At 39.8% G+C, this 22,979-nt stretch overlaps 1 protein-coding gene across 1 annotated transcript in view; it reads right to left on the bottom strand.

Moving 5' to 3' along the window:
* MOB2 (MOB kinase activator 2) overlaps window positions 1-22,724 on the bottom strand; it is a 120,053-nt gene extending 97,329 nt beyond the window's left edge. Inside the window, exon 1 of the mRNA XM_061463142.1 lies at window positions 22,564-22,724. Within this exon, the coding sequence (XP_061319126.1) occupies window positions 22,564-22,580 (17 nt within the window). The 5' untranslated portion in view covers window positions 22,581-22,724. The remainder of the gene's footprint in view (window positions 1-22,563) is intronic.
* Between the last annotated feature and the right edge of the window lie 255 nt (window positions 22,725-22,979).

Here is a 22,979-nt window from a genome sequence, read left to right as displayed (position 1 = left end):
GGCTGCAGAAGACTGAATCCATTCCTGTGTAGCAACTAGAAGTTCTCCAAGCACAGCAAGAAACAGTACAGAACTAGACTGATACACAGGAGCAGTGCTGTTCCTTCCGTAAGATAATCAACCAAAATATGGTACTTGTTTGAAAGGCATTATTATTAAGTCCCTTCTGCTCAGTTGGAGAGCAAAGCATTTGCTTTGTATATTAAGAAACTGATAGAAGACTCGAGCCAAGTACTAACTCTCTAATAGACTACAAGAGTAGAGAAGATCCCACAAAACCTGTATCACTTTCTCAAAAAATATGAGGTTCCAACAGCCAAGAACTAAACCCAGACATCTTTCATTGCTCTTTCACTATATTGAGATTTCACAGTTACCCTTTAATAAAAAAGGAAGCAATAACTGAACAAATGCTTGCTGTCAATCCTTAACTGGCATAAGCTTAGGAAAAAAAGATGAGAATCAGGAGAGTGAGAATAGCACTAAAAGCAAGCACTCTCTCACCCTCAAGTTAAACAAAAGGCACAGAAACTAATCAAACTGCTGCAGGCCCTCTGCCCAACTCATACCTGCCCCACAGCTTCTGCCTGCAAAATACCATGACACCAGACATGAACACTTTGAAGACAGAACATTACCCCTTCATGAAACTTTGCCACATTTCTCAGCAGAAAGGAACAAGAAAATGGACTGCTGTCTAAATCAATTTACCTAAAATAAGACATCCCTTCTTTGACATTCCCTCCCTACCCCAAGGGATTTAAGAAGCATGCATCGCCATGATCTGACAAGATCCAATAAACCAGACAGCCTCCCTCTCGCCTGCACAAGGACACAGCTGCTGTGACTCTTCATCTAGGCCTTGTACGTCCAAATGTCTTCTGTAACAGCTCAGCCAGATCTTTACTGAAGTAGGAAGTGTCAGGCAGTTCTCTAATCAAAGCTGCAATTAGACCCACGTGAAGATAGCCAAATCCTGAAAGCTGCTTTTGACACAAAAAGATCAGTAGAGCTTGTGTTTTTTTCCACCACTCCTTTTCACATTCTATCTCTGTTACAGTAGCTCTGCTAAAACTTGGTATGCTTCCCAAGCAAAACTGTCACCAGCTAATCTCTAGAAGCCACCAGCACACTCTCTCTCCCCCCTCTGGCCCAGATGGATCCATCCAGAGAACAAAAACAGTTGCTCCTGATAAAACTACATGGCTGCATTTCGCAATACACTGGAGACCTCCAAAGCACTGTGCCTGAGCACAGCACACTTGGTCCTGTAACAAGTGTATTGACACACTGCCCCTTGCATCCTGGAAGCACAAATATTACTGGGAAGAAGTGCACAAAATCAGAGCTTTTAAGAGTGAGCTAAGTCACAAGAATGAACGTACTCCGAACAACAGCTAGGTAACTCCAGGTTGAACAAAATTACAGTCATCTTCAGTGAGTGACACAAAGTACAACTTGCAAAGAAAGTGAATTGAGAACATTCTGTTATAGTTTATTTTAGTAGAAAAGTTCATGTCATTTCACATTAAAGTACATTTTTGTTTTGTAAGTTACACACTGGATTTTCACATCACAAAACATCTAGCCAGGAGCATGCGGCATTAAACCACATGCACATCCTACTTCCTAACCTCTTTTTGGTCCCCTGACCAGCACAAGTTTGCCATCTGTGGCACTAAGAGAGGGAAGACATTTATCATTATTCTTCTATAGTAGCATATTCAATAAACAGGAATTTCATACATAATAGCTGCATCCAACAATGGGCAATGTGTTTTATCAAAGTCAGTCATTCACCAAAAGATTACCCACAAAGGTAATCCCTTCCTGTCCCAAGCATACACAGCATTGCGGTTAGGGAGTATTATGTCAGCAGCAAAAACTAGCAAATAAGACAAATAACTTGGAGTTGAGCTTTTTGCTGGCTATTACTATAGAGGCTGACAGAACGCAAAAGAAACCATACAGAATGAGTTTGATTTGCATTCACTTTGCTGTAGGAAGAGTCTAATTTTAGTAGAAAATCAGATGATTTACAGACTACTCTTCCAACAATGATAGGCAAGTTAGAAAGGCTAAATCTCAGCTAAAAGCTGCAGTTACGGAAAGCATGCTAAAGCAGCTATTAAAACATATCAACCTAATGAGCATTTTTTAAAAAAATAAATCACACATGTATGTTCAGACTATCACCACAAACCCCCATGAGATCTGCAGCAATTAAAGAGGATACCTGGCAAGCTGATGTGCAGCTTGTTTCTGCAATTGCCTTGGCCCCTCTACTCTGCTGCTTATCAGGGCAGCCTGACTCTGCCATCCTGACTGATTAATCAAATTTGAACTTATTTTTTTTCCTCCCAACAGAAGCATACTCTGTCAACCTCTAGTGACATTTCTGGCTCCACAGCTGTAGCAAACAGGAACAACTCTGTATACATTTGAACAATTATTTACTTCTCAGAGGATACATTACTTAACTGAAAATGGATTATTTAGCCTATTTTATAGAAAAAGAAGTCTTGTCTAGTACATAACAAGTTTCCCAGAGAGAACACAGCACCTAATGACACAGTTCCACAAATACACTAAGCCAGTAACTGTTGCTACCATCACTGGAGTTGGTGCTACTCCCTCTCCATCACTCCAGTTCTCTCAATCTACCCTCTGCCTCTCCCATGCACAGCTGTTTATGCAACAGTACAGTGCACTGGATCCTAGTTAAACCAAATGCTGTTTTCTTTCCATTAGTTTTAACCTGCATCACTAGCAGCTGAACCCAATTCCTAAAGAGATCCCTCAAACACTTGAGCTGGCAAAGAGAGAGGAATAAATAGCTGGAGTAGTGAAAAGAGCACTTCTCATGGGAGCCCAATTGGCCCCAAGTGCTCAGAGGACTATGGCATAAAATAGTTTTTGTGTGATATCAGGATTTTTGTTATAGGATATTGTGGTGCTTTTTATAAAGACCCGTTACTCCCTGTAAATCTGCACATTTAAAGTTCAGCTCCACAGAAAAGCCTTCAAGGTTGCCTTTACATATCCTCCAGTTGTTCCAAAACCAACTTCTGGAGAAAAGTATATGCATTAGGAAATAAAAAAATAAATGAAAATTAAAAAAAATCACAATATGTAGTGTGTAGTGAGCAGAACAAGGTACCAAATGAGGTATTTATGCCAATTCTGACAAAAGAAGCTCGACAGCAGTCAATACCTCTCTTCTCACCTTCTCCAGAAAAGGAGTTTTTAAAAACAGGAAGGATCACAGTAGAAATGACTGGCCATAACTCCCAAAGTAGTCAGAGCTCACTGAGGCTCAGGCATGCTCTTCTAGCACTATGGTTGTGACTATTACAGAGTGGTACCAACATCTGTGCTGGGTGGGACACTACAACTGGCAAAACATATACATGTCTGTTTTGCCTCAAGAGGAAAATTCTTCTCCTCAAAGTGATCCACCCCATTTCCTCCTTCTTGATGCTGTAAAAGCACTTTAACATTTTTACATTTCCAGCTCCATATTAATAATTTCACATTTACCTTTTCCGGTCTCAGTCATGAAGAGCAGCAACACATTTATTATACTGCTCTTTTTTTTTTCTCCAGCTGTATGGATAGTAGGAGAGGAAAAGCCCTGTGTAAGACAGATTGTTACTGATGCCGATTTTATGCCGTAATTTTACAGTTTTCATACTTCAGTGTTCTAATGTTTTGTTCAGAATAAATCCAAATGATACAAAATGCTGGGTTTAGGTCATAATTTAATTTTCCAAATAGTACTTGCATATTCTGCATTTTGATGCATATGCTAATACCTACCAATTAGAACCATAAGAAAGACTTTAAAGATAGGAATTAGGAGAAGAACTTTCCAAACCAGATTTATTCCTTGTATGACAAAACCAAAACCAAACATTAACACCATTTCTCCTGTATAATGATGCAAACGTTCTCAATAGGATACAGTGCAGAGGAATTCTAATAGAGAAAAACCTAAATGCTATTTCATTCAGTACCTCCAACCTCAAACATTGCTGGAATTAAAAAAAAAAAATAAAAAATCTCATCTGTATTTTGGCACTGCTTAAAAACAAGAGATGCCACAGTTTCTAAGTGATACAGTACGAACTTTAGGCACAGTATGAGAAATCAGTGGCATAAACACCATGGAAGGATTAAATGACAAAATCCTGTGAAGCCATATTACTACAGTATTACGGCTAAATGCTCTGGGATCTGTAGCAAAAAAAAGTCTTATTGTTTTAGAGCACTTAAAGGACCAAAAAGCTTCTATGCTCATATGCTTCTTTACACAGATGAAGGCGTATTTTACTTTTTATCAACACTGTAACTACATTAGGTTAAGCCACTGTTTCTACAGTAGCCTAAAAAAGATGAGGAGCAGTAAGATTTCACTGAATGGGAAGATCCTAATCAGTACCTTGTATTAGCAATTTAATACCAAAGAACACTGAGACAGAGCTACAGGTTAATACCAGTCATTCTCCTAGTAAAACTCTTTCTGCATTCTAAAAGCTCCTCCTTTTGCAACACTTTCCGTCAATCATTTTGCTTTTGTATTAAACCCATGTGCAAAATCGCACGAATGTATTTCTAGTGAGCATATGCTGAAATCCTCAAAAGTATTTTAGCATGGCAGAAATAGGCTGTAAAACTCTAAGAATTGCAAATTCAGTCACCTTTTAGCAAGTAGCCAGCAAGAGGCAACTCAGAAGTGCTTGGTAATACAAGACTACTTGTTTTCACAGTAGTTAAAGCTTACATTACAGCCAACTGGTCTCAGCTTTGCAGGCTTGCTTACCTCAGCATTCTGCACATTTGAAATAAATAAAACAGTAGGAAGAAGTTTATATTTTTGTTCCAGGCTGCTGCTTTCAGTATTTATGCGAGTTCATCTGTGGTTACACTGTTCCATAATGACAGTGTGAATATTCAAACTGCTACCAAACAACTTTAATACACACCCTGAGAAAAGTTATACAACGGACCACAATTTAGGGTACTTAGATGCCTGTATCATCACAAAATACTGCTAAAAAAGCAATAAATCCATCCATTAGTTAAAACAACCTTGCTAGTTGTTCAACTTTAAAACCATTTAGAACATACGCGCTTCTATTTTCAGCACTGACCAACTTTGTCAGATGCAAGCACAAGACATCCTCCTTCAAGCCACATTCTCAGTAGGAGCGCAAGACTGAAAGAAATAACACAATTTGAAAACAGGATGCACACAAGAGATTTTTTACATACACATTCCCAACTTACGTCTTCAAGGAAGACATGGGCAAGGGGAAAACAGGTTCAAGCCCAGAGCTTTACATAACCAGCAAAAAACCAAACAGAGGACGTAGATTATGCTCTGAATGCTCCTCTAACAGGAAGGCAAAGCCAAGAAGCCCTGCAGGAAACACAGGCTAGAAGCAAACTGTCTTATTTCCTATTGCTTCTGTGTTTAAAAACATCTCCAGTATGCATAAATCAAGATGTCATTGGCAGTGAAAACAGAAGCCCAGCTTAACTCCATAGCTACAAGGCTCTGTTAATCCCTCTCTAACATTCTCACTAGGGTCTTTAGCTTTCTTTTGTTCTCATAATATCAGGCTATGACAAAGAAGCTATGACAATGACACTCACAAAGGGAATTTGTATTCACTTGTCAGATACTGGGTAAAAATATCTTCCTCATCAGTACAGAACTGAGAATTGTAACAAGCAAAGGCTACTGTGGTATATGGACAATCATTCCGATTTTTAAACACGAATTTGTTTACTGTAGCACCCAAAACACTGACAACACTCACAGCTGTAGTCTAACATGGATCAGCATAGAATTCCAGCAACATTACTTGTTGGGTTTTTCTAAAGATAATCACTCTACAGAAACATTCATAGTTCATGCATCATTCCTAGTTGATGCACACATCAGCTCTGTTTTCCACACTGCAAGGTGTAGCATGAAAAACGCTGTCCTCAGTAAACATACCAGAGGGAGAAACTGGAGCAATAGAAAGCAACAGTTCTCCACTATAAAAAAAGAATCTCCTGTTTTGACACAGCCATGCTAAAAATCCAGACAGCTTTTTTATGTCTACAAGATGTATCATACTGAAGTCTATCATGGAGGTTACAAGCATGCTGCAGCCACAGTGCATCTGAGGAAGCAGGAACTGCATTTTTAACTTCTCTTAATTTCCTTTCTACTCCCATATGAGTACTATTTTCAAAATTCACCAAAGAATTCATTAACAACTTATTTACTTGTTTTGGTAAAAGGCACACCTTCTATAGGAAAAAGGACAAAGACAACATAGCACTTAAAATCTGTGCAACTTTTCATAATAAAGGCTCTTAACAGCTTCTACAGCCTCATTTGCTCCTTTGGCATATGATGAGATTATCATTTACGTGATAAAACAGTTAATATTCACCAGGAGATTCTGGAGAATGCAATACCTGAATGAGTCAAGTTCTACTGTATTTTTAAGGAAATAGAATCTCACCAGGAAGAGCTGAGGTACGTCGAGACCCAAACGTTGAGCACTACACAAATATAAATTCTCATAAAATCTACACGGACAATAAGTACACAATGTTGTTGCAACAGTTTTGATTTAAAACCTACTAAAAAATGATGCCAGAGAAGAACAGCAGGTTTTCAAAGTCCTAAAGTGAGAACAGTTACAAAGAATATAAAAAGGTCATTTCCAGTCACTACACAAACCTGATTTATTCTCAGCATGATACCAACAAATCAGAGGTAGCATTTCAACTGATCAGCTGTTTGAACTGGCTTGGTTATATATTACTTCTTGCAGTCCCCCAACAGAACTGTATTTTCTTCACCTTCATACTTAGATACTATTTATACGTCTCCTGATTAAGGCTTTTCTCCTGTACTTATACTACAGAAATAAAATAAAGCTAGGATTATTAACTTAGCATGTTACTACCCATAACACTTTAAAAATACAAAGATTATTTAGGTTACATGCTGAGATCTCTCTTGTGTATATGCAAGCAAACAAAATAAAAGCACCAACAAGGAAAGCACTCACCTAATGAGACAGGAAAAAGTAACCATTCTTTTCTATCAAGGATCCTCACCATTAGCATTTTGGGGGAGAGAAAATTCACTTTAGCACTGTTAATTGTTAATTACAATGTTAAGTGCCAATTACATTTAGAGAAAGCACCTTCAATCCACGATCTTTTTGTTTCGTATTTCCAGTTGCTAAAGTAATTCCTAGTGAAGAATTATGATTAGTGAACTGTGCGTTAACATTAACATTATATTGGAACTCTTTAAAAAACAAAAACCAACCAAAAAAAAAAATCCAAAGTATTACCATAGACTGAAACCCTTCAGACTGTGACAAAATTTAATAAAACTTCAGAAGCTTCAACTCAGAATAGCCAAGAGGAGTATGCAAATTTAAAGTATTCAAATTGTTCAGGAAGCACTGCAGGTTCAAGAAGACCAAGGCCAATGTACCATCTGGCATCCCCCAAAACACATCCAGGATTCAAGCAGATATTTGTTTTTGAGAAAGAGCTATAATAAAAACATAAGCAATACAGATTAGAGAAACAACAGCAGATTAATAATACAACTCATATGTAACCATGTGGTCTTGTTTCCAAATTTCTTTCTGGGGAAGAAACTAAAAAAAAAAAACCAAACCACACAAACCACAAACACACACACACACACACACACATATATATATATAAAAAAAAGGTGTATTTTCACCTTTAGAAAACTAATAATAAAGGAAGCGCACAATCATGATTCAGTATTAACATCCTGGGATACTTTAATTCCACAGAATTTCAAATCTTCCAGAACCAATTCTTTTTCCCTCATTATTATTGCATTAGCAATATCATTAAAAGTTACTACATTGATTAATGATAAGTCGAAACACAGTCACAGTCCCAAAGGTGTCATTTCAACAACAGGGAACAGTAAATAACCAGAAAACCAGTGACTTCATCATGCCTAAGAACCACATGCTGTAATTCAGGACCTCAAAACAAATACAAGAATGAAATATGATAATAAGACAGCTGACTTAATAACAAGTCTGAAAAGTTGATCTTAGTCCAAAAAGTATTAATGTAAAACAAGGAGGAAAAGATAATTCTTAATCTTTCTGTAAAACATATCATGGAAGTGCAAATGCACAAATAACCCTGACCTAAAAAACAGAAGAAAAAGTGTTCCAGTAGTACTTCTTAAAGTTTTCCAAGTTTAAAGTCAAATCACAAACTTAATACAGTTAGCACTTTTGCAAGAAGAAACAGATACTGGAAATTAGTGTTACAAAAGTTATTTTAGAAGGGAGATATATTTTTGTCCCTCTATAACAATCAAATTTTTATGAAGCATTTCAATTTCCTGTACGTTGAAAGGGGAGATATCTGTGAACAGAAGATTAAGCTTTACCATCCTGTTATGTAAATGTGGTCTGGATATCTACCTTTGTATTACAGGACCATGCATCATGAAAAACAACAGCCTACCAGGCCTAATATTCCTTTTCTGACAATGACCAACCCTGAACTGATTCAGAAGACTCCACAGACCTCTGGAAATGCAGCTAATTGCCCAACACCATATGCCAGGAGAAATTTCTTCCTGGCTCTGACTGGTTGGCTTTTATGCATGAACTGAAAGTCGGTATTATCCTAGCTAGTATTCTTGCTAACATGGTTAATTTTTACAGAACTGATTTATTTACACCTTAGTGAATCATACAACTTGAACCACACAGCTCAACTATGAGTTGCATACAAAAATTCTCCTATGTATTAACATTCTACCCTTCTACTGCTACTCAAGATGCCAACATTGTTCTTTATTCTTAAAGCATGCTGGCAAGTCAGTTGTCTTTAAACCCACTTTTGCCTTATTCCCCTCCCATTTTTGAACTTGCTGTTGCTTTTTCACATGATGAAGCAGAACAAGTATTTATTGAAGCTTAGTTAATCTGAAGTTCTTCTGGATTTGATTTTGTAACGAGCGTATTGAAGAAGTCATTCTTTAGAGGTCTGAGTCAGTGCCTGCTGTGATACTCACATTGTCATTTTACTACTAAAATGAAAAAATGGTGCAAAGAAGCAAATCCAAAATGAGATTTAAAAGTAATTAACAGTTTCATGTTAGTAGGTGGCTGTCACTCTAGAACAATATTTGTTTTAAGAACCCTGGGTTAATGAGTAGCCCATGGCCATACGATAACCAGAGTCTTCCTTGAGAGATTAGACTCATTTTTTTACAATTTTATCTCACAATATTTTACTTCATGTCCTGTGCACTCCACCCACATCACTCATCTCCAGGGATCTTAGGGAAACAAGCCATGAGGATAGTTCTTGTGAGCAGCCACATTATTACTTTCAGTGGGAACATGGGTCCAATTTGGAATAGTTGTTCCCACAGCTGTTTGGTTCTGCCTTCTATTACTCCATGTAAAAAGTCCATACACTTGTGCATATACTAACAAAAGGATAAGGGCAGAGACAATTTTGCTTAGACTCCAAGAAACTTCATTGTGGCAACATCCTTTTAGAATGATGTGGTATTTTCATCCAAAACCTACCGAAGCTAGGATGCATTATCCCTCTTATTTTTGGTAATACAGACCAGAACTACTTCATGGTTTGGTCAACAAAAACAAACAGGTGAAATTAAATCTCCTTCCATCTAGCTAGTAAAGCTTTGTGTGCTATTTTTAAAAAAGTATAAAATTTAGGATAGCGGATCACAGAATTAAAAGGAAAGGGGGAAAAGAACACCTTTGCATTTCACTTTCCTAGGGACAAAACGCTCTGGGTGGATTAGGTTTGCATGTGCAGTCTGGCTCCCCTGATACAACAGCCTTTGACCTCCTCCAAGCCTCATATACTTTTTCATAGCTCATTTAACAGGTATCTAGTTTGACTTCTGGAGTATTTGACTGACATAATAAGAGCAGCATACATGAGGCAGTTACTAAACTCTGGTTTCAAAGGAAATGACAGAGGATGCAATTTTGCTCAAAGTTTCACATCTCAGGCCAATCGCATTTCACTTTCTATCACACTATCAAATCAAGCCCTCCAGAAAGCAGATGTTCTTTCCCACTGGAGTACTTTGTAATCCACTAAGGGTGCATTGATCTGGTAGTTAGGTGCCCTCAAGTTCAAATCTCACATCATTCAGGAGACATCAGTGTTTCTCCATCTTAGCCCTCGAGACTGATCAGTAGTATCATTTGGTCTGACTGGTGATATCATCAAACTGCACACACTGATTTTGGGCATAACTATGACTAGAACCTTTGTCTGTGAAGTCACAAACCAAATCAAACCACATCCACAGCTATTATAAGAAAAAGTGTGCTAAGTCCACAAGTAGAAAAAATACCACAAGCAAACCATGAGACAAGACTATTGGCCTAGGGATTATAGTGCAGCAATAATGTTTGCAGCCACAGGCAACTGAAAAGTCAGAGACAGCAACACAGTGTACTGTGATACATGGGTAATATGTTGCAGACATCTATTTGCAAAACATGCATGTGATAAGCTATGCCACAGACATTTATCTGGATGAACAGTAAATTACTCCTTTAGGTCAAGCATGTCCTGGAATTTCCCAGATTAAAGTTATCTGGCATTTGTTTTGACAGCTACGGTTCAATTATAAACAGCAATTTTACTCCTGTGCGAAGATACTACTGTGTGCTGGTTTATAAAAATATCAAGGCTTTAGTAATAATGGAAAATAATTATTCCCTTATTATACCCAGACAGGAAATGATGGTGTATGTGTTAGCAAATCTTATTACACATATAAGCACCATCCTTATTCCTGTATTTGATTCCTCTCTGCTCAAATTCTGTCTGCTGACTTGAACAGCAATGGCTGTTCACAACACTGGGGACCATCAGCCTGGTGGTCTCTCATGCACTCTCAGGTTTGCTCTCCCCACCTGCCCCCAAAAATTTTTACTGTTTTGTTACTGCAAGAATACTTTTCTACACAGCAAGTCAAATTAAGTTAAAAGAGTGGATCTGAACTGTATCTGTTAAAACATATTAAAACCTTGATGGAAGTTGTCATTCAGAAACTAAACAATCTCCATGGTAGCTTAATTCATGATGTCCACAGAAATATTTAACACCCTTTCATTTTACATTTTTGGCTTTGCTTAGAAATTCTGTGTTTGCACATAGCAAACACACCCTAAACAAGTAGAACCAACGTGTTGAAATGAGTCTGTCTTTATAATAAAAGTTACTTCCTTCTCAAGAAATTTTTGCCAAATAGAAAACAAAAAAAAAAAAAAAGAAGAGCCCATGTTTTAGAATAAAATGTTTGAACATGGGAATTTAATACCAAGCAAGAGTATTTCATGCTTTATTTACTTAGAAAAAGTACTCCATACATTTCTACTGGTAAAAAAAAAAAGGGGGGGGGGGGGGGGGAGGGAGAGACAACCAGCGAGTGATTTTGTCCTGCAAGGTCCTGGATATTTATACTGCATGTGTTTTATGAACTGCAGAAAATATTTTTTCATTAAAAAGATGACTGATTTCAAGTGTTCCCAACCAGTCAACCTCAGAAGTTTTCACTCTACCTAAAACCAAGGTGAACTTGATTTAAACAAAAGCATTGATTCTATTAACAAGAACGAGAAAATGCAAGTCAGTGAACACGCAAATAATAATTTTGCTGACCTGGAAAGTTATACCACATATAGCAACAGCTGCCTACATGTCAGTGGATGACTGGTACATCCTGCCTGAAACAAGCCTGGAAAACACTTAGAAACACTTTAAAACAAGCAAACAAATAAACAGACAACTTATACTATGTACCTTATAGTACTGCGTGAAAACAGAAGGCCACACTTTGAAAAGTAAGCCAACCACATTGCCTATGAACTTGCAGCTGAATTCCTAGCTGTGCATTAAAAACATTAACACAGAATCTCCCCTTTCACAGATGAGTTTTCATAGTACTTTATTCCACCAGCTCAAGCCTCAACAAGCTCAAGTGACTCAGGCCAGTACCTTCATACTGAAAAGAGTGGGGCAAGAAGAGACAACCTCAGTACAGACACCGGGGTTGTAAGAATACAAATCGCCATATTCAGCATTCTGAATAGCACCCATAATGCAAAGCTAAAAGCTGTGCTGTGCCAGACCATAAGGTAAAACCCTACCATATGCCTAATAAGAAACATTACTAAACACATCCAAAATAAAAAAATTCAGGTTACCCTTCAAAAATCGCTCACAACCAACAGCACCGCAATAATCAAGTAAAGGAAGGACCAAATAAGAACAATTGCTGCTAGATGCTCGTCGAGGAATACTGTGCAGAAGACAGCATACTCCTTAATGCCTGAAAAATCAAGCAGCAGAGGGGCATCCAGAAGACTCTCTACCTTACAAGATCAAGACTAGAACTGAAAAAGCAAACAAAACAAAATCTATAGACATTAGGCTGAAGTATCCCCTTTGCTATTTCTTGTCCAAATTCAAAAATCACCTAATTAAAAAAAAATGGCACTATCTGGTTACAATAAAAAGGAGACACACACAAGAGGTGTACATATGTCAGAACTGCAGGTTAGCACATGCGCCCCAACAGCACATGCGGCCCAACCAGAAATTACAGATTGAATAAGAAAGGCTGGCTCGCAGAACAAAATAAGATGACACTGGAGGGAACTAGGTACATCTGGGGATTTGGATAGCCTAGACCAGAACAGGCAAATACTCTCATTTCTAACCTTATCCCTTTCCTAGCAGAGATTCAGATAACCTTATATGACACAACCAGTGCTTGTGGCTTTTTGAATGTAGGCTGGTGAGCCCTAACTTTAAAGGGTACCAGCCCCCTGCTACATCAGTAGGTGAGATTTATCCAGTTGACATGGAGCTGTAGTACTAACATGGTTTTGTTCAAGACAGTCTATTAATATAAACAAGGGATACAAGTATGCCCAGAAGCTTTTCCTTTCTTCCCCAAGTACATCTGTCAGTCTAATAAAAGTTATTACCCATCACTAAAAATTCGGCTCTTTTTAAATCTGATGGAAAGCAGTCACACACTAACACTTTATTAGACATGCCAATTGTGAAGGCTACAGACTGGAGTTGCAGCAACACCTGGATATCATCAGAGAAGACTGACTGAAAAGAAAGTTATCATTTATCACACCTGACCCAAACTTTAAACCACAGTTAACTCTGTAACTTGAGCCCATCCACAAAGTAAAAAAACTTGGTGTAAACACAAGGTTTAGGCAAAAAACCTTGGTGTAAAAAACACATCTCTACCCAGTTTTGCATAACCAGTTAAGGTACACTGTAAGGAACAAAGCCTTTCCTGAACACTCCCTGCTGTTTTATGATGAACCATACAAAATAAAGTTCTTAAATTAGGAAATTCTAGGCTGAAGGCACATTAAGGTTGTAAAATGAAGCAGTTAAAGTCTCATGGTCACCTCTATGCAACCCACTTCACACAAATTCTGTGCTTTATATATAAATACTAGAAGACATCTCAGGTGAAAGTCCCAACTACTAACACCTTTCAGTGTAGTGAAGGGTCAGCAGGAATCCAGCCACTGAACAATGATAAATGCATTCAGTGAACACCTCTCTAACTGTAATAGGGGAGGAAAAGGAGAAAAAAAAAAAAAAAAAAAAAAGGTATGCAGCTATATTCTGAAGAGCTTGAGTTACCAGATGCAGACCGTTTAAAAATAGTTTTCTGCATGCTTACATTCTAGCTTACTGGATTTACTCTCTGAATGTTCAGAGAAAGAAGGAATTTAATCTATGACAGTCATTCCTGTCTTGATTCCAGTTTAGTTTCTGCCATTCTTCAGGGCCTTGACAACTGTATCTAAATTCTGGGAGTTTTTTCTGGTTGTTCTGCAATGTTTTTTGGGGGAGTGTGGGAGGGTTGTTTGTTTGGCTTGCTTTTCTGTTGTTATTTGGTTGCAGGTTTGTTCTGGGGTTGTTTTGTTTTGGTTTTGAATGTGTGTGTTCAATGGTCTTTTTCCACAGTTAGAAACAGCTTTGAGGATTGTATGAAGAACTTGCAGCCTGACCAGTTTCTCTTGGCTGGCAAAATAAAACTAAACACACAACGCTACCATTATTTCCCCTCCAAATGATAAAAGTCTAGTACTGCTGTTCAGCCATTTACAGTTATATTCATCATTCTAACTGCAAAATTAGATTATTTTAAATTACTGCACACTGTCTCAGGAGCAGGGAAACTCCTAGAGTGCAATTGTTTGAAGTGTTGGAACAAGGTCATGAAGCAAGAGTTCTTAAGCTACAACAGTCACCAGTGATATTATACACAACACGACTGCAAAAATAATATTTTTTAGATCACACTTATCCATTATAAAGCTCAGTACAATGAAGGACCAAGTTTTTGTGATTTTTTTTGTTGTTTTTTTTTTTTTAATTGAAGAATAATATGAGTGGGAAAACTGCCAAGGCAGGCATTAAAAAACTTAACCTAGCAAGTTTCATAATCTTTGCACTGATTGTAGAAGGCTAAACGTGGGTTAAAAATTATGCACAATTTTACTTCAGTAGTATTCCACTAGCAGAAACCCACATTAAAGATGTTTAATAGGTCAGCAATGACTGCAGATTATGCAGATCTGACAACGCTGAGTCCAAACTTGCATACACAGCTATCTAAAACTTGCAGTCTCTTATTAATTTTACTCTTTCAAGTATACTTGCTCTGGGCCGACATCCAGTAGATGTAACAGATGGGAACTGCCAGCGAAATATGGTAAAGCTATGTAGGCCACCATGCGTGAACCAAGCTTCCCAAAAACTCTCTTGAATGAGATTGCCGAGTTCAGCCAGGCACCCAAAATACCGCCTACCATCTTCACATTCACACCGTGACAGAGCCAGCACTTTTCTCAGGTAGATGAAACATGATTTAGAGTAAATTATGAACCCTGAGTTACTCATAAATATCCAGTTCACTATGAGTATATTTATAGTTTAGACATAAACTGAATGTAACACAGTAGGACAGCAATTGTGCCAGTGCTCTGAGGCCATTACCTGCTCCAAGATGCCAGCATTATCATAGCATCTCCTGTTTTCAGATATTCTGCAGTTCTTCCAAACAATTCGGGCAGGAGGATACATCATCAAAAAATTGTTATTTATTTGCAGAGTAATTACCACAAATAATCACATTAGTACATGAATACATTCAACTGATTGAAGTTCTTGCTGCCACCAAAAAGAGTGTTCCCTAAGCTTTACATTCCCACCAGCTCCATAGCGCTATTAACATTATTCATGTAGCTACACAAACAGGCTGCAGGAACTCATTTAGCTGAAAACTAACCTTAGGAAAGGAAAAAAAAGATTAGTTTTCAGTCAGATGAGCATCTTAACCTATCAACCTTCCTGAATACTGATGCTAGCACAAAGAAGAGGTTAACACGCAGAGAGATGCAAGGAAGGAGTATTGCTACCTTTTAGAATGCTCAACTCCTTCTAATGAAAGTAATAGCTCATTTTACTCTAGGGACCTCAAGACTGATCTACTCCTCCTGTCCTGCAATAAAATCCCTGTTGGAAAAGCAATGCACCCGTAAGAACAAACCAGTATTCACATGCATTGTCCTGACCAAATGAAAGTAACTGCCTAACAGATAAAAATTCCATGGTCTGCTAAAGTAGCACAGGTTTCAAAATGCAAGATTTATTTGGCCTTTTCTCCAAGAAATCAATAATTAACTTTACCAGGACACTTTAAGGAGCAAGGCCCTGCAATTTTTTGTGATTTGTTTTGCACTACAGCAGAAAAGCCTTAACAGTGATAATCCCAGTAATATAACTGAACACTTTCAGAACCAGAGACATGAGGGAACAACATGCCCCAAAAGTTTAAATTGCTCTCATTCAGTCCCAACTCCTTTTCTAAAACTATGATGGCCCTGGAAACTCATGTTTCAAACAGCACCTTTCCACTACTATACTAATGAATATTACAAGTTAATATTTAATGGAGATAGTCTTTCACCTGCAGAATATACTAGTTGTTTTCACAGCTAACTTCTGGTTTAGCAGAGGTACAGTGCTCAAGTATGACAAGTATATGAAATAACACAGAAGTCTCCTAAGTAAACAGTGAACTGAGTGCAAGTGGCTCACAGACCTAGATTTATCTGTGGAGAATAAACCAGGACCCCATAGGTAATGTTACACCTATAAATAGAAGTAAATAAGGAACACATGAATATTTCCTGCCCAATGGGACTGGACATATCTGGTTTACTGGTTATTTTCAGCTTCCACAAAGTGAGGAAAAGAGCCTGTGAAGCCAACAATGTGCAGGGAATGTAATGCAAAGGAAACACCTGTTGTGAGATCAATTAAAAACTAGAATGTACATACCATTTAAGATGTGAAAGGTGAGAAACTGCAGCAAAATTTCTAGGGGGAAGACCGCCTTATAAAGGCAGGAGACTTTCTTCACTTAAGATGACTAAAGGGAAGACAGGGGAAAACATTCCTTACGGTTACAGGAGCTGACAAAGTTCTAATGCTTTTCCCTTCTTCCTATTTTTAGAAATATTTGCTATAATTAGGAAGTTTCAAACTGTACCTAGAATAAAAATCATTACCTGCATTTTTACATAAAGGCCTGCTAGGCAAAGACAACAGTACTCTTTGTGGTTCAACTGTATTACGCACCACCAACCTGACAGCTAAGTATCCTGCATGATTTCTAACTGCTCCCACTACATGATGCACTCCTTACAATTAATGACCTTGATGGTCCCTAGGGGTCCTTTACAATTTGAGATGTTCTATGATTTTATGATAATGCATCCTGTTCAAAAGCAACCAAGATTTAGTCTAACAGCTGAAAAAAAATAGTATATTGGATTTTTACTGACTCAGAACTAGAACATTTGTGTGTTCTTTTTCACATCTAGTCCTTAGCTGTTCCAGCTCAAGACTAGGACTTCTCTGCATAACAATATTACTCATATTTCACCATAGTGTTTCTTTAACTGGACAGTGTCTTAGGGCCTTATGAAGATATTTCTTAGAAACTTCCATAAACGGAGAATGGATGACAACAATCAGCAGGATATTTTACTTTATTCAAAAATCACTGCTAGGATAATGTGGCAAAATCCTAAATCCAAACCAAGTGGAAAACCTGCTAGCTTTATTTTAAGTAATAAAATTTGTAAATGTCATTTACAAAGGACATTCATAAGTAAATAAAACAAATGCATGACACACAGGCCTTCTGTACTAGCCAAACCTAGCAGAGTGCAGTCCTTGAGGATTTCTCTTACACCACTCATTAAAAATCCTCAGTATAGCATATATTAGGAAAAACTGAATTTGCACAGTTACTGTGCTGTCTTAATAAAATACACTGTCCAGCTACCTGTCCTGGTCAGATGATGACTACGCAAGGCAGTGCATATACATGGTACTTATGATGCATTAACTGGCATTAAAATTTGCAAGTGAGAAGGCTGTTATATTGGGTTAGACATTATTCAGTTTACAGCTGTAGCCCCTTGCTCCATCTTGCAGATTACAGAACACTTGAGTAGACCAAACCTGACTGCTCCATCTTCTGGCACAAATGTTCTGATCAGGGCTTTGCTGCTTCTACCGTCTATGTTTTCCTGATTTTTCTAGGCCATTGCTTTTCTAACTGTCCTTGAAGCTGAAGATGTGGGATATGAGAAAAGGATAACCTTCAGTCATTTTTAGCCCTCCTTTCCAAGTCAACAGTACAACATATGAAAGGACAGATAATTGAGCAGTGGATGACATGACAGTATGGCAAGCAAGACCTATAACTTACAAAACTAAAGACAGGAGGAATCCCTACTGCAGGCAGCCCCTTCTCTTTTACTCCATTTACACTCTCTGGGAGAAGGAGCTTTGAATCTGTAGAAAGGCAGAAAGATAATACGCTTGTGTAGTTAGTATGCTACCACAACTTATTTCTTACTGTCAGAAATCTCTGCACAAGACCTAGACATCCTGCTTTCCACAAGAAAAAAAGTTTTATTACACAACAGTTTTGCATCTAAGTTTTTAACAAGCAGTCTGCCCTCAGGGAAAAAATAATATATAAATAAAAATAAATTAAAAAAAAGTCTAGTCACACTAAACCATGTCACCCAAAGCTTTGTGCAACCTGCCCTTGAACACTGCCAGGGATGGAGCATTCACAGCTTCCCTGGGCAACCTGTTCCTGTGCCTCACCACCGTCACAATAAAGAACTTCCTTATACCTAACCTGAACTTCTCCTGCTTAAGTCTGAACCCATTACCCCTCGTCCTGTCACTACAGTCCCCGATGAAGAGTCCATCCCCAGCATCCTTACAGGCCCCCTTCAGATACTGGAAGGCTGCTAGGAGGTCTCCATGCAGCCTTCTCTTTTCCAGGCTGAACAGCCCCGACTTTCTCAGCCTATTACGGGAGGTGCTCCAGTCCCCTGATCATCCTCATAGCCCTCCTCTGGACTTGCTCCAACAGCTCCATGTCCTTCTTATGTTGAGGACACCAGAAGTGTACACAGGACTCCAACTGAGGTCTCACAAGAGCAGAGTAGAGGGGAAGGATCACCCCTTCATTGAAGATTTTAGAGGTAGCATTTCACTTCTTGAGGATGCAGAGTTTTTCTTGTCCTCAGAGGAATTCCAGTAGCAGTCGAGAGGGAATGCCATTAGTTTACTGAAACAATGAAAAAATGGAAGATCCTTCCCCCTCCCCACCTATTTCCTAAGACCCTCTGGTCTGGTCTACATGCTGAAGGCTTTTCAAGTAGGCTATACAAAGCTCCCCAGCTCATTTCTGCAGAGGTACGGTTGTGTTTTTTTCCCCCCCAGTTTAAGATGCATCTACCCAGTTGTTTTGTCATCACAACTATGTTAAACTGTTGCAGTTTTCTTAGTTTCAAACAGCACAGTCTATTAACCTGCTAAAATACTACTATGGTACAGATGTAGCCTCAAATAATGTTTTGTGGTTAACAGGTAATTATTAGTAAAATACTTGGTTTCTCTCTTACTTTTTTACACAGAAGTTCACAAAAAAGGCTACAGTTCACAGTCCTCTTCTATTACAAAAAAAATGCATTGTGGCATCAGGCATCACAGCTGAAGATTAAAATTAACTGACACTGTGTGAAGTTTACTAGTACCACTAATATGTTTTACTCTTTTTTAATGACTTTTAAAACAGATTAAAGAGCAAGTTTCCTAACTGAAGGAACAATCCCCATCTTTGTTGCTACTTTGAACTTCAAAAGCAGATCGATACTATTTGTAACACAAAAGCCTAGAATCTCTTCCAGAGAGGATAATATAGATCTCCATTAGATGTTGGTGAGCAAAGCAATTAAGCAACACTGATCTCTAGTCAAAACTGCACTGAAAATATATTCTATGCACAGCAAAAAAAAAGCTCAGAATAGTTTGGGTTTGGTGTTTTTTCTGTTGTTTTGTTGGGGGTTTTGTTTATTTGCTTTTTTTTTAATGGCAAGCATGCACTGCAGAAACCATGGTCTTTCACCAATATCTGTATTAAGGCTATGTTCAGTAGAAGGGCTTAACTAACTGACCACAGAAAAGACTTCAGGTTTATTCTGGTGCTAAACTGCATGCTGTAATATGTCAGCAGCTCCTTTCTTTCTTTTTTTTTTTTTTTTTTCCTTTTCCTTCAGCTTTCTCCCCTAGGACTTGTCTGGACTTTGAAGGACTTGGCTGAACAGAAGGCGGCACCCAGAGAAGTTTTGCTGTGTGACCACATAAGCCTATAGACATTTGTTAATCCATAATAAATTTATTATTGTTTATAAGCTTCAGCTTCCATTTTCTGTATATTAAGCACTCTGAGGCGATCAGAGACACTTGAGCTGCTGCCCTGCATGGTATGATTACAACTTACCCTTCCCCCACTTTCCAAGAGACCACAATTGAAGGGTAGGACCAGCAAGGAATAAAGCAGATCTCATGATAAATCATCTATTGGATAAATGCGACAGAAGTTTGAAGGGTAGAAATCTAGAAGAGAAGTAACTGTTACTGCTGCCTAATTTAACACCCACTTGAAGGTTAATTTCTCAGTTATTACTAAGCTAAACCACAAGGTGTTTCTCACAGCAAAACATTAAGAACACGAGACATACAAGAAGGGTATAGAAAGTACATGGAAAGCTGGAACTGCAAACCAGCACATTACCAAAGGAGTTAGGAATAAGAAAGATCACACTATTAGCAGTGACACTTACTCAGGAGAGAGTGACAACACCAAGGAGACCAATACAGTTTGCTCTGCAGAGTCACAGAGATCAACACAACCTGATGGGTTACACCAAGTGACCCGTTTTCCTGCTGTTTCAGCAGGCTTTTCTGGAGCCCTTTGCTTCTCATACAGAAGACCCAAACAGCTGAAGCCCAACAAGGCCGAGCAAGTGACATTACCCAAACTTCTGCCCTAGCAGGGTAATGTTCTTAGTTTCTTTCTCAAACAGCAAGAAGGGCATTTTCATTTAGACACACAGTTGCCAACAACAGCCATCCTGAGTTAGAGATCTAAGAAAGGGTCTCCCAGGCCTTCTACTCCCTAACACCTTTAAAATATCAATGCTCTCCCTTCTTGCCATAACCCTCCCCAAGTTCACACAAATGTAACTAGCAAAGTTTTAAAGGAGAAAACATTAAGAGCATCAGTGGGACAATACTGGGTTTGGTCAGGCAAGAAATGTATCAGGAAATAGCTAAGAACAAGTGAGTAACACACAAGTGACTCAGGATCCATTCCCATTACAATGGGGAAAACAGGCAAGTCTTTTTTCCACACATGCACCATTCCACCCACCCCAGGTAAAAAAAGTACAGAGCAAATGCCAATTTTTTTCATAGCAACTTCAAAAAGGACAAAATATTTTTCACGAGAAAATTGGCACATTAACATACTGAGAGTTTGACTGAACTATACCTTGATTCTTTTCTGATTTACAACATAATTCTCACAAAATAAGTCCAACTGTGTACATGAGGCATTTTGAGTCATACAAGCATCTTGCATGAGTTGCAACTTTTGTAATTACAGTGGCACTTTCTGACACATCAGCTTTTACTTTTACAAAGTAAATAAAGCAGACCACCTGTGCTTTGTGGCCATCATGAAGCCTATCAAAACAAGCTTCTCATTTATATTTTCGTTAAGATCAAGTAAGAATAGAGTGCAGCCCTTTGACTTACAAGGCACAAGTGTTGCAGTACACAGCATACAGACCCCTTCACATGCCACAAATACTGCACTTCTACTGCTCAGCTTGCGGGAGAAAAACGCAGCCATCAGCTACTGAGCATTCACTCCATCACAGTGAGGAGTCAAACTTCCAGTAAAACATAACTGGTATTAACAACAGCTCAAGTGTTGGCCACATCTAGTTTGAAGATAAGTAACAAATGCCATATTTTCACCAGCAAACAGTCCAGCTGCAGACAAAAGGCGACAAACACAAGTGACCTTTCTAATATACCACATCTAGCTTCTGTGACAATATGGTTTATGTTGTATTCTAGGAGGCAACTCAGATGGTAAAGATCCCATTCAGGAACCAGACTAAACTACTGTAAAGAAGGCAGCAAGTTATCGCTGCTACACTAGTTTCACTGAAGCATAAACCCACTGCTCATGTGATTTTGAAGCATAATTATTCACAGTTCACCTGAGTGTAGGTCACCAGCACAATTCATGCAAGAAGGAACCGAGTTATCTTGCTCGGGATACTGGTAGCATATCAGGTCACTCCCATCAACTGCATCTCCCTCTCCTGCACTGAGGTTTTCAGACCTCAAACCAGCAGCAAAGCGCTTGCTACCTTCTGCCTCCACATAATTAGCACTATTAATCCTAGGCTATCCAAGCCCCCTGGCGTGCCTCTGATTTGGCTTTAATCTCTGCCGGGGCCTCTTCCTCCTCTCCACAGAAAGCCATTTAAACCTTGGCAAGCCTTTCGGTTTAAAGTGATGTTCTGTCGCAGAAGGATTATTCCCACACGGTACTGGTGGGAAGCACCTGCAATGCCTGTCCTCCTTTAACCCCTTGAAAAACAGACGAAAGTTACTTTTTCAGAGGGCGACCGCTTGGGACGAGGCGCGGGCTCCTCCGCACCTCTTCCTTCCCGCAGGCGCGGACGGTTGCGCCCAGCGCAGCTCGGCTCCAGCCGCCTCCCCGGGCGCTGCACCCGCTGTCCCCGCACACTCCGTCGCCTTCTCTCACCTCCACCGCAAGAACTGATTAGTCATTTGCGCCGCCCGCGGGGCGTCCCGCTCCCGACATCCAGCCGGCGCCTCCCCGCTCCGCGCCGCGGGGGCCCCGCGCTCCCCCACCGGCTCCCCCCACTGCCTGGGAGCTGGGAAGCCAGCCCAGGCCGGGGCCGCTCCGGCGGGTGCATGTCCCCCGCGGAAGAGGGGGGCCCCACTCACCCCATGAGCCAGTCCATGGCTGGGTCCCGCCGCGCCGGGAAGCTCCCGCGGCCGCCGACTCGCCGCTCACCGCCCGCTCATGGGTTGGCCGCCGCCGCGGGCGCAGGAGCCGGGCTCCGGGCCGCTCGCTCACTGCCGGGCTGCGCGGCGAGCTGCGGGCGGGGCTGCCGCCGGGTCCCCTCCTCAGCCTGACACTCGCGCACTGGCGCGGCCGGAAGTAAACACACGGTGCTGGCTGCCGCCAGGCGCCAACCCGGAAGCGGCCCCCTGCTTGCCCCTCCTCCAGCTGCCTCCCGGAGCACTCTGGGAAATGTAGTCCGGGAGCTGCCGTGAACGCTTCTGCGGCCAGAGGGTTCCGGGGCGGAGGGGCGCGGGGCTTCTCAAGGGACTTCCTCGGGGCTGAGGCATCGAGAGGG

Source organism: Pezoporus flaviventris, unplaced genomic scaffold (assembly GCF_033815535.1).
Source record: "Pezoporus flaviventris isolate CSIRO_AGI_PZ_B2104156 unplaced genomic scaffold, CSIRO_AGI_Pfla_v1 ptg000036l, whole genome shotgun sequence".
Classification (NCBI taxonomy): Eukaryota; Metazoa; Chordata; class Aves; order Psittaciformes; family Psittacidae; genus Pezoporus; species Pezoporus flaviventris.
Note: the sequence above shows the minus strand (reverse complement) of the source record. Positions and strands in the feature narration are given on the sequence as shown.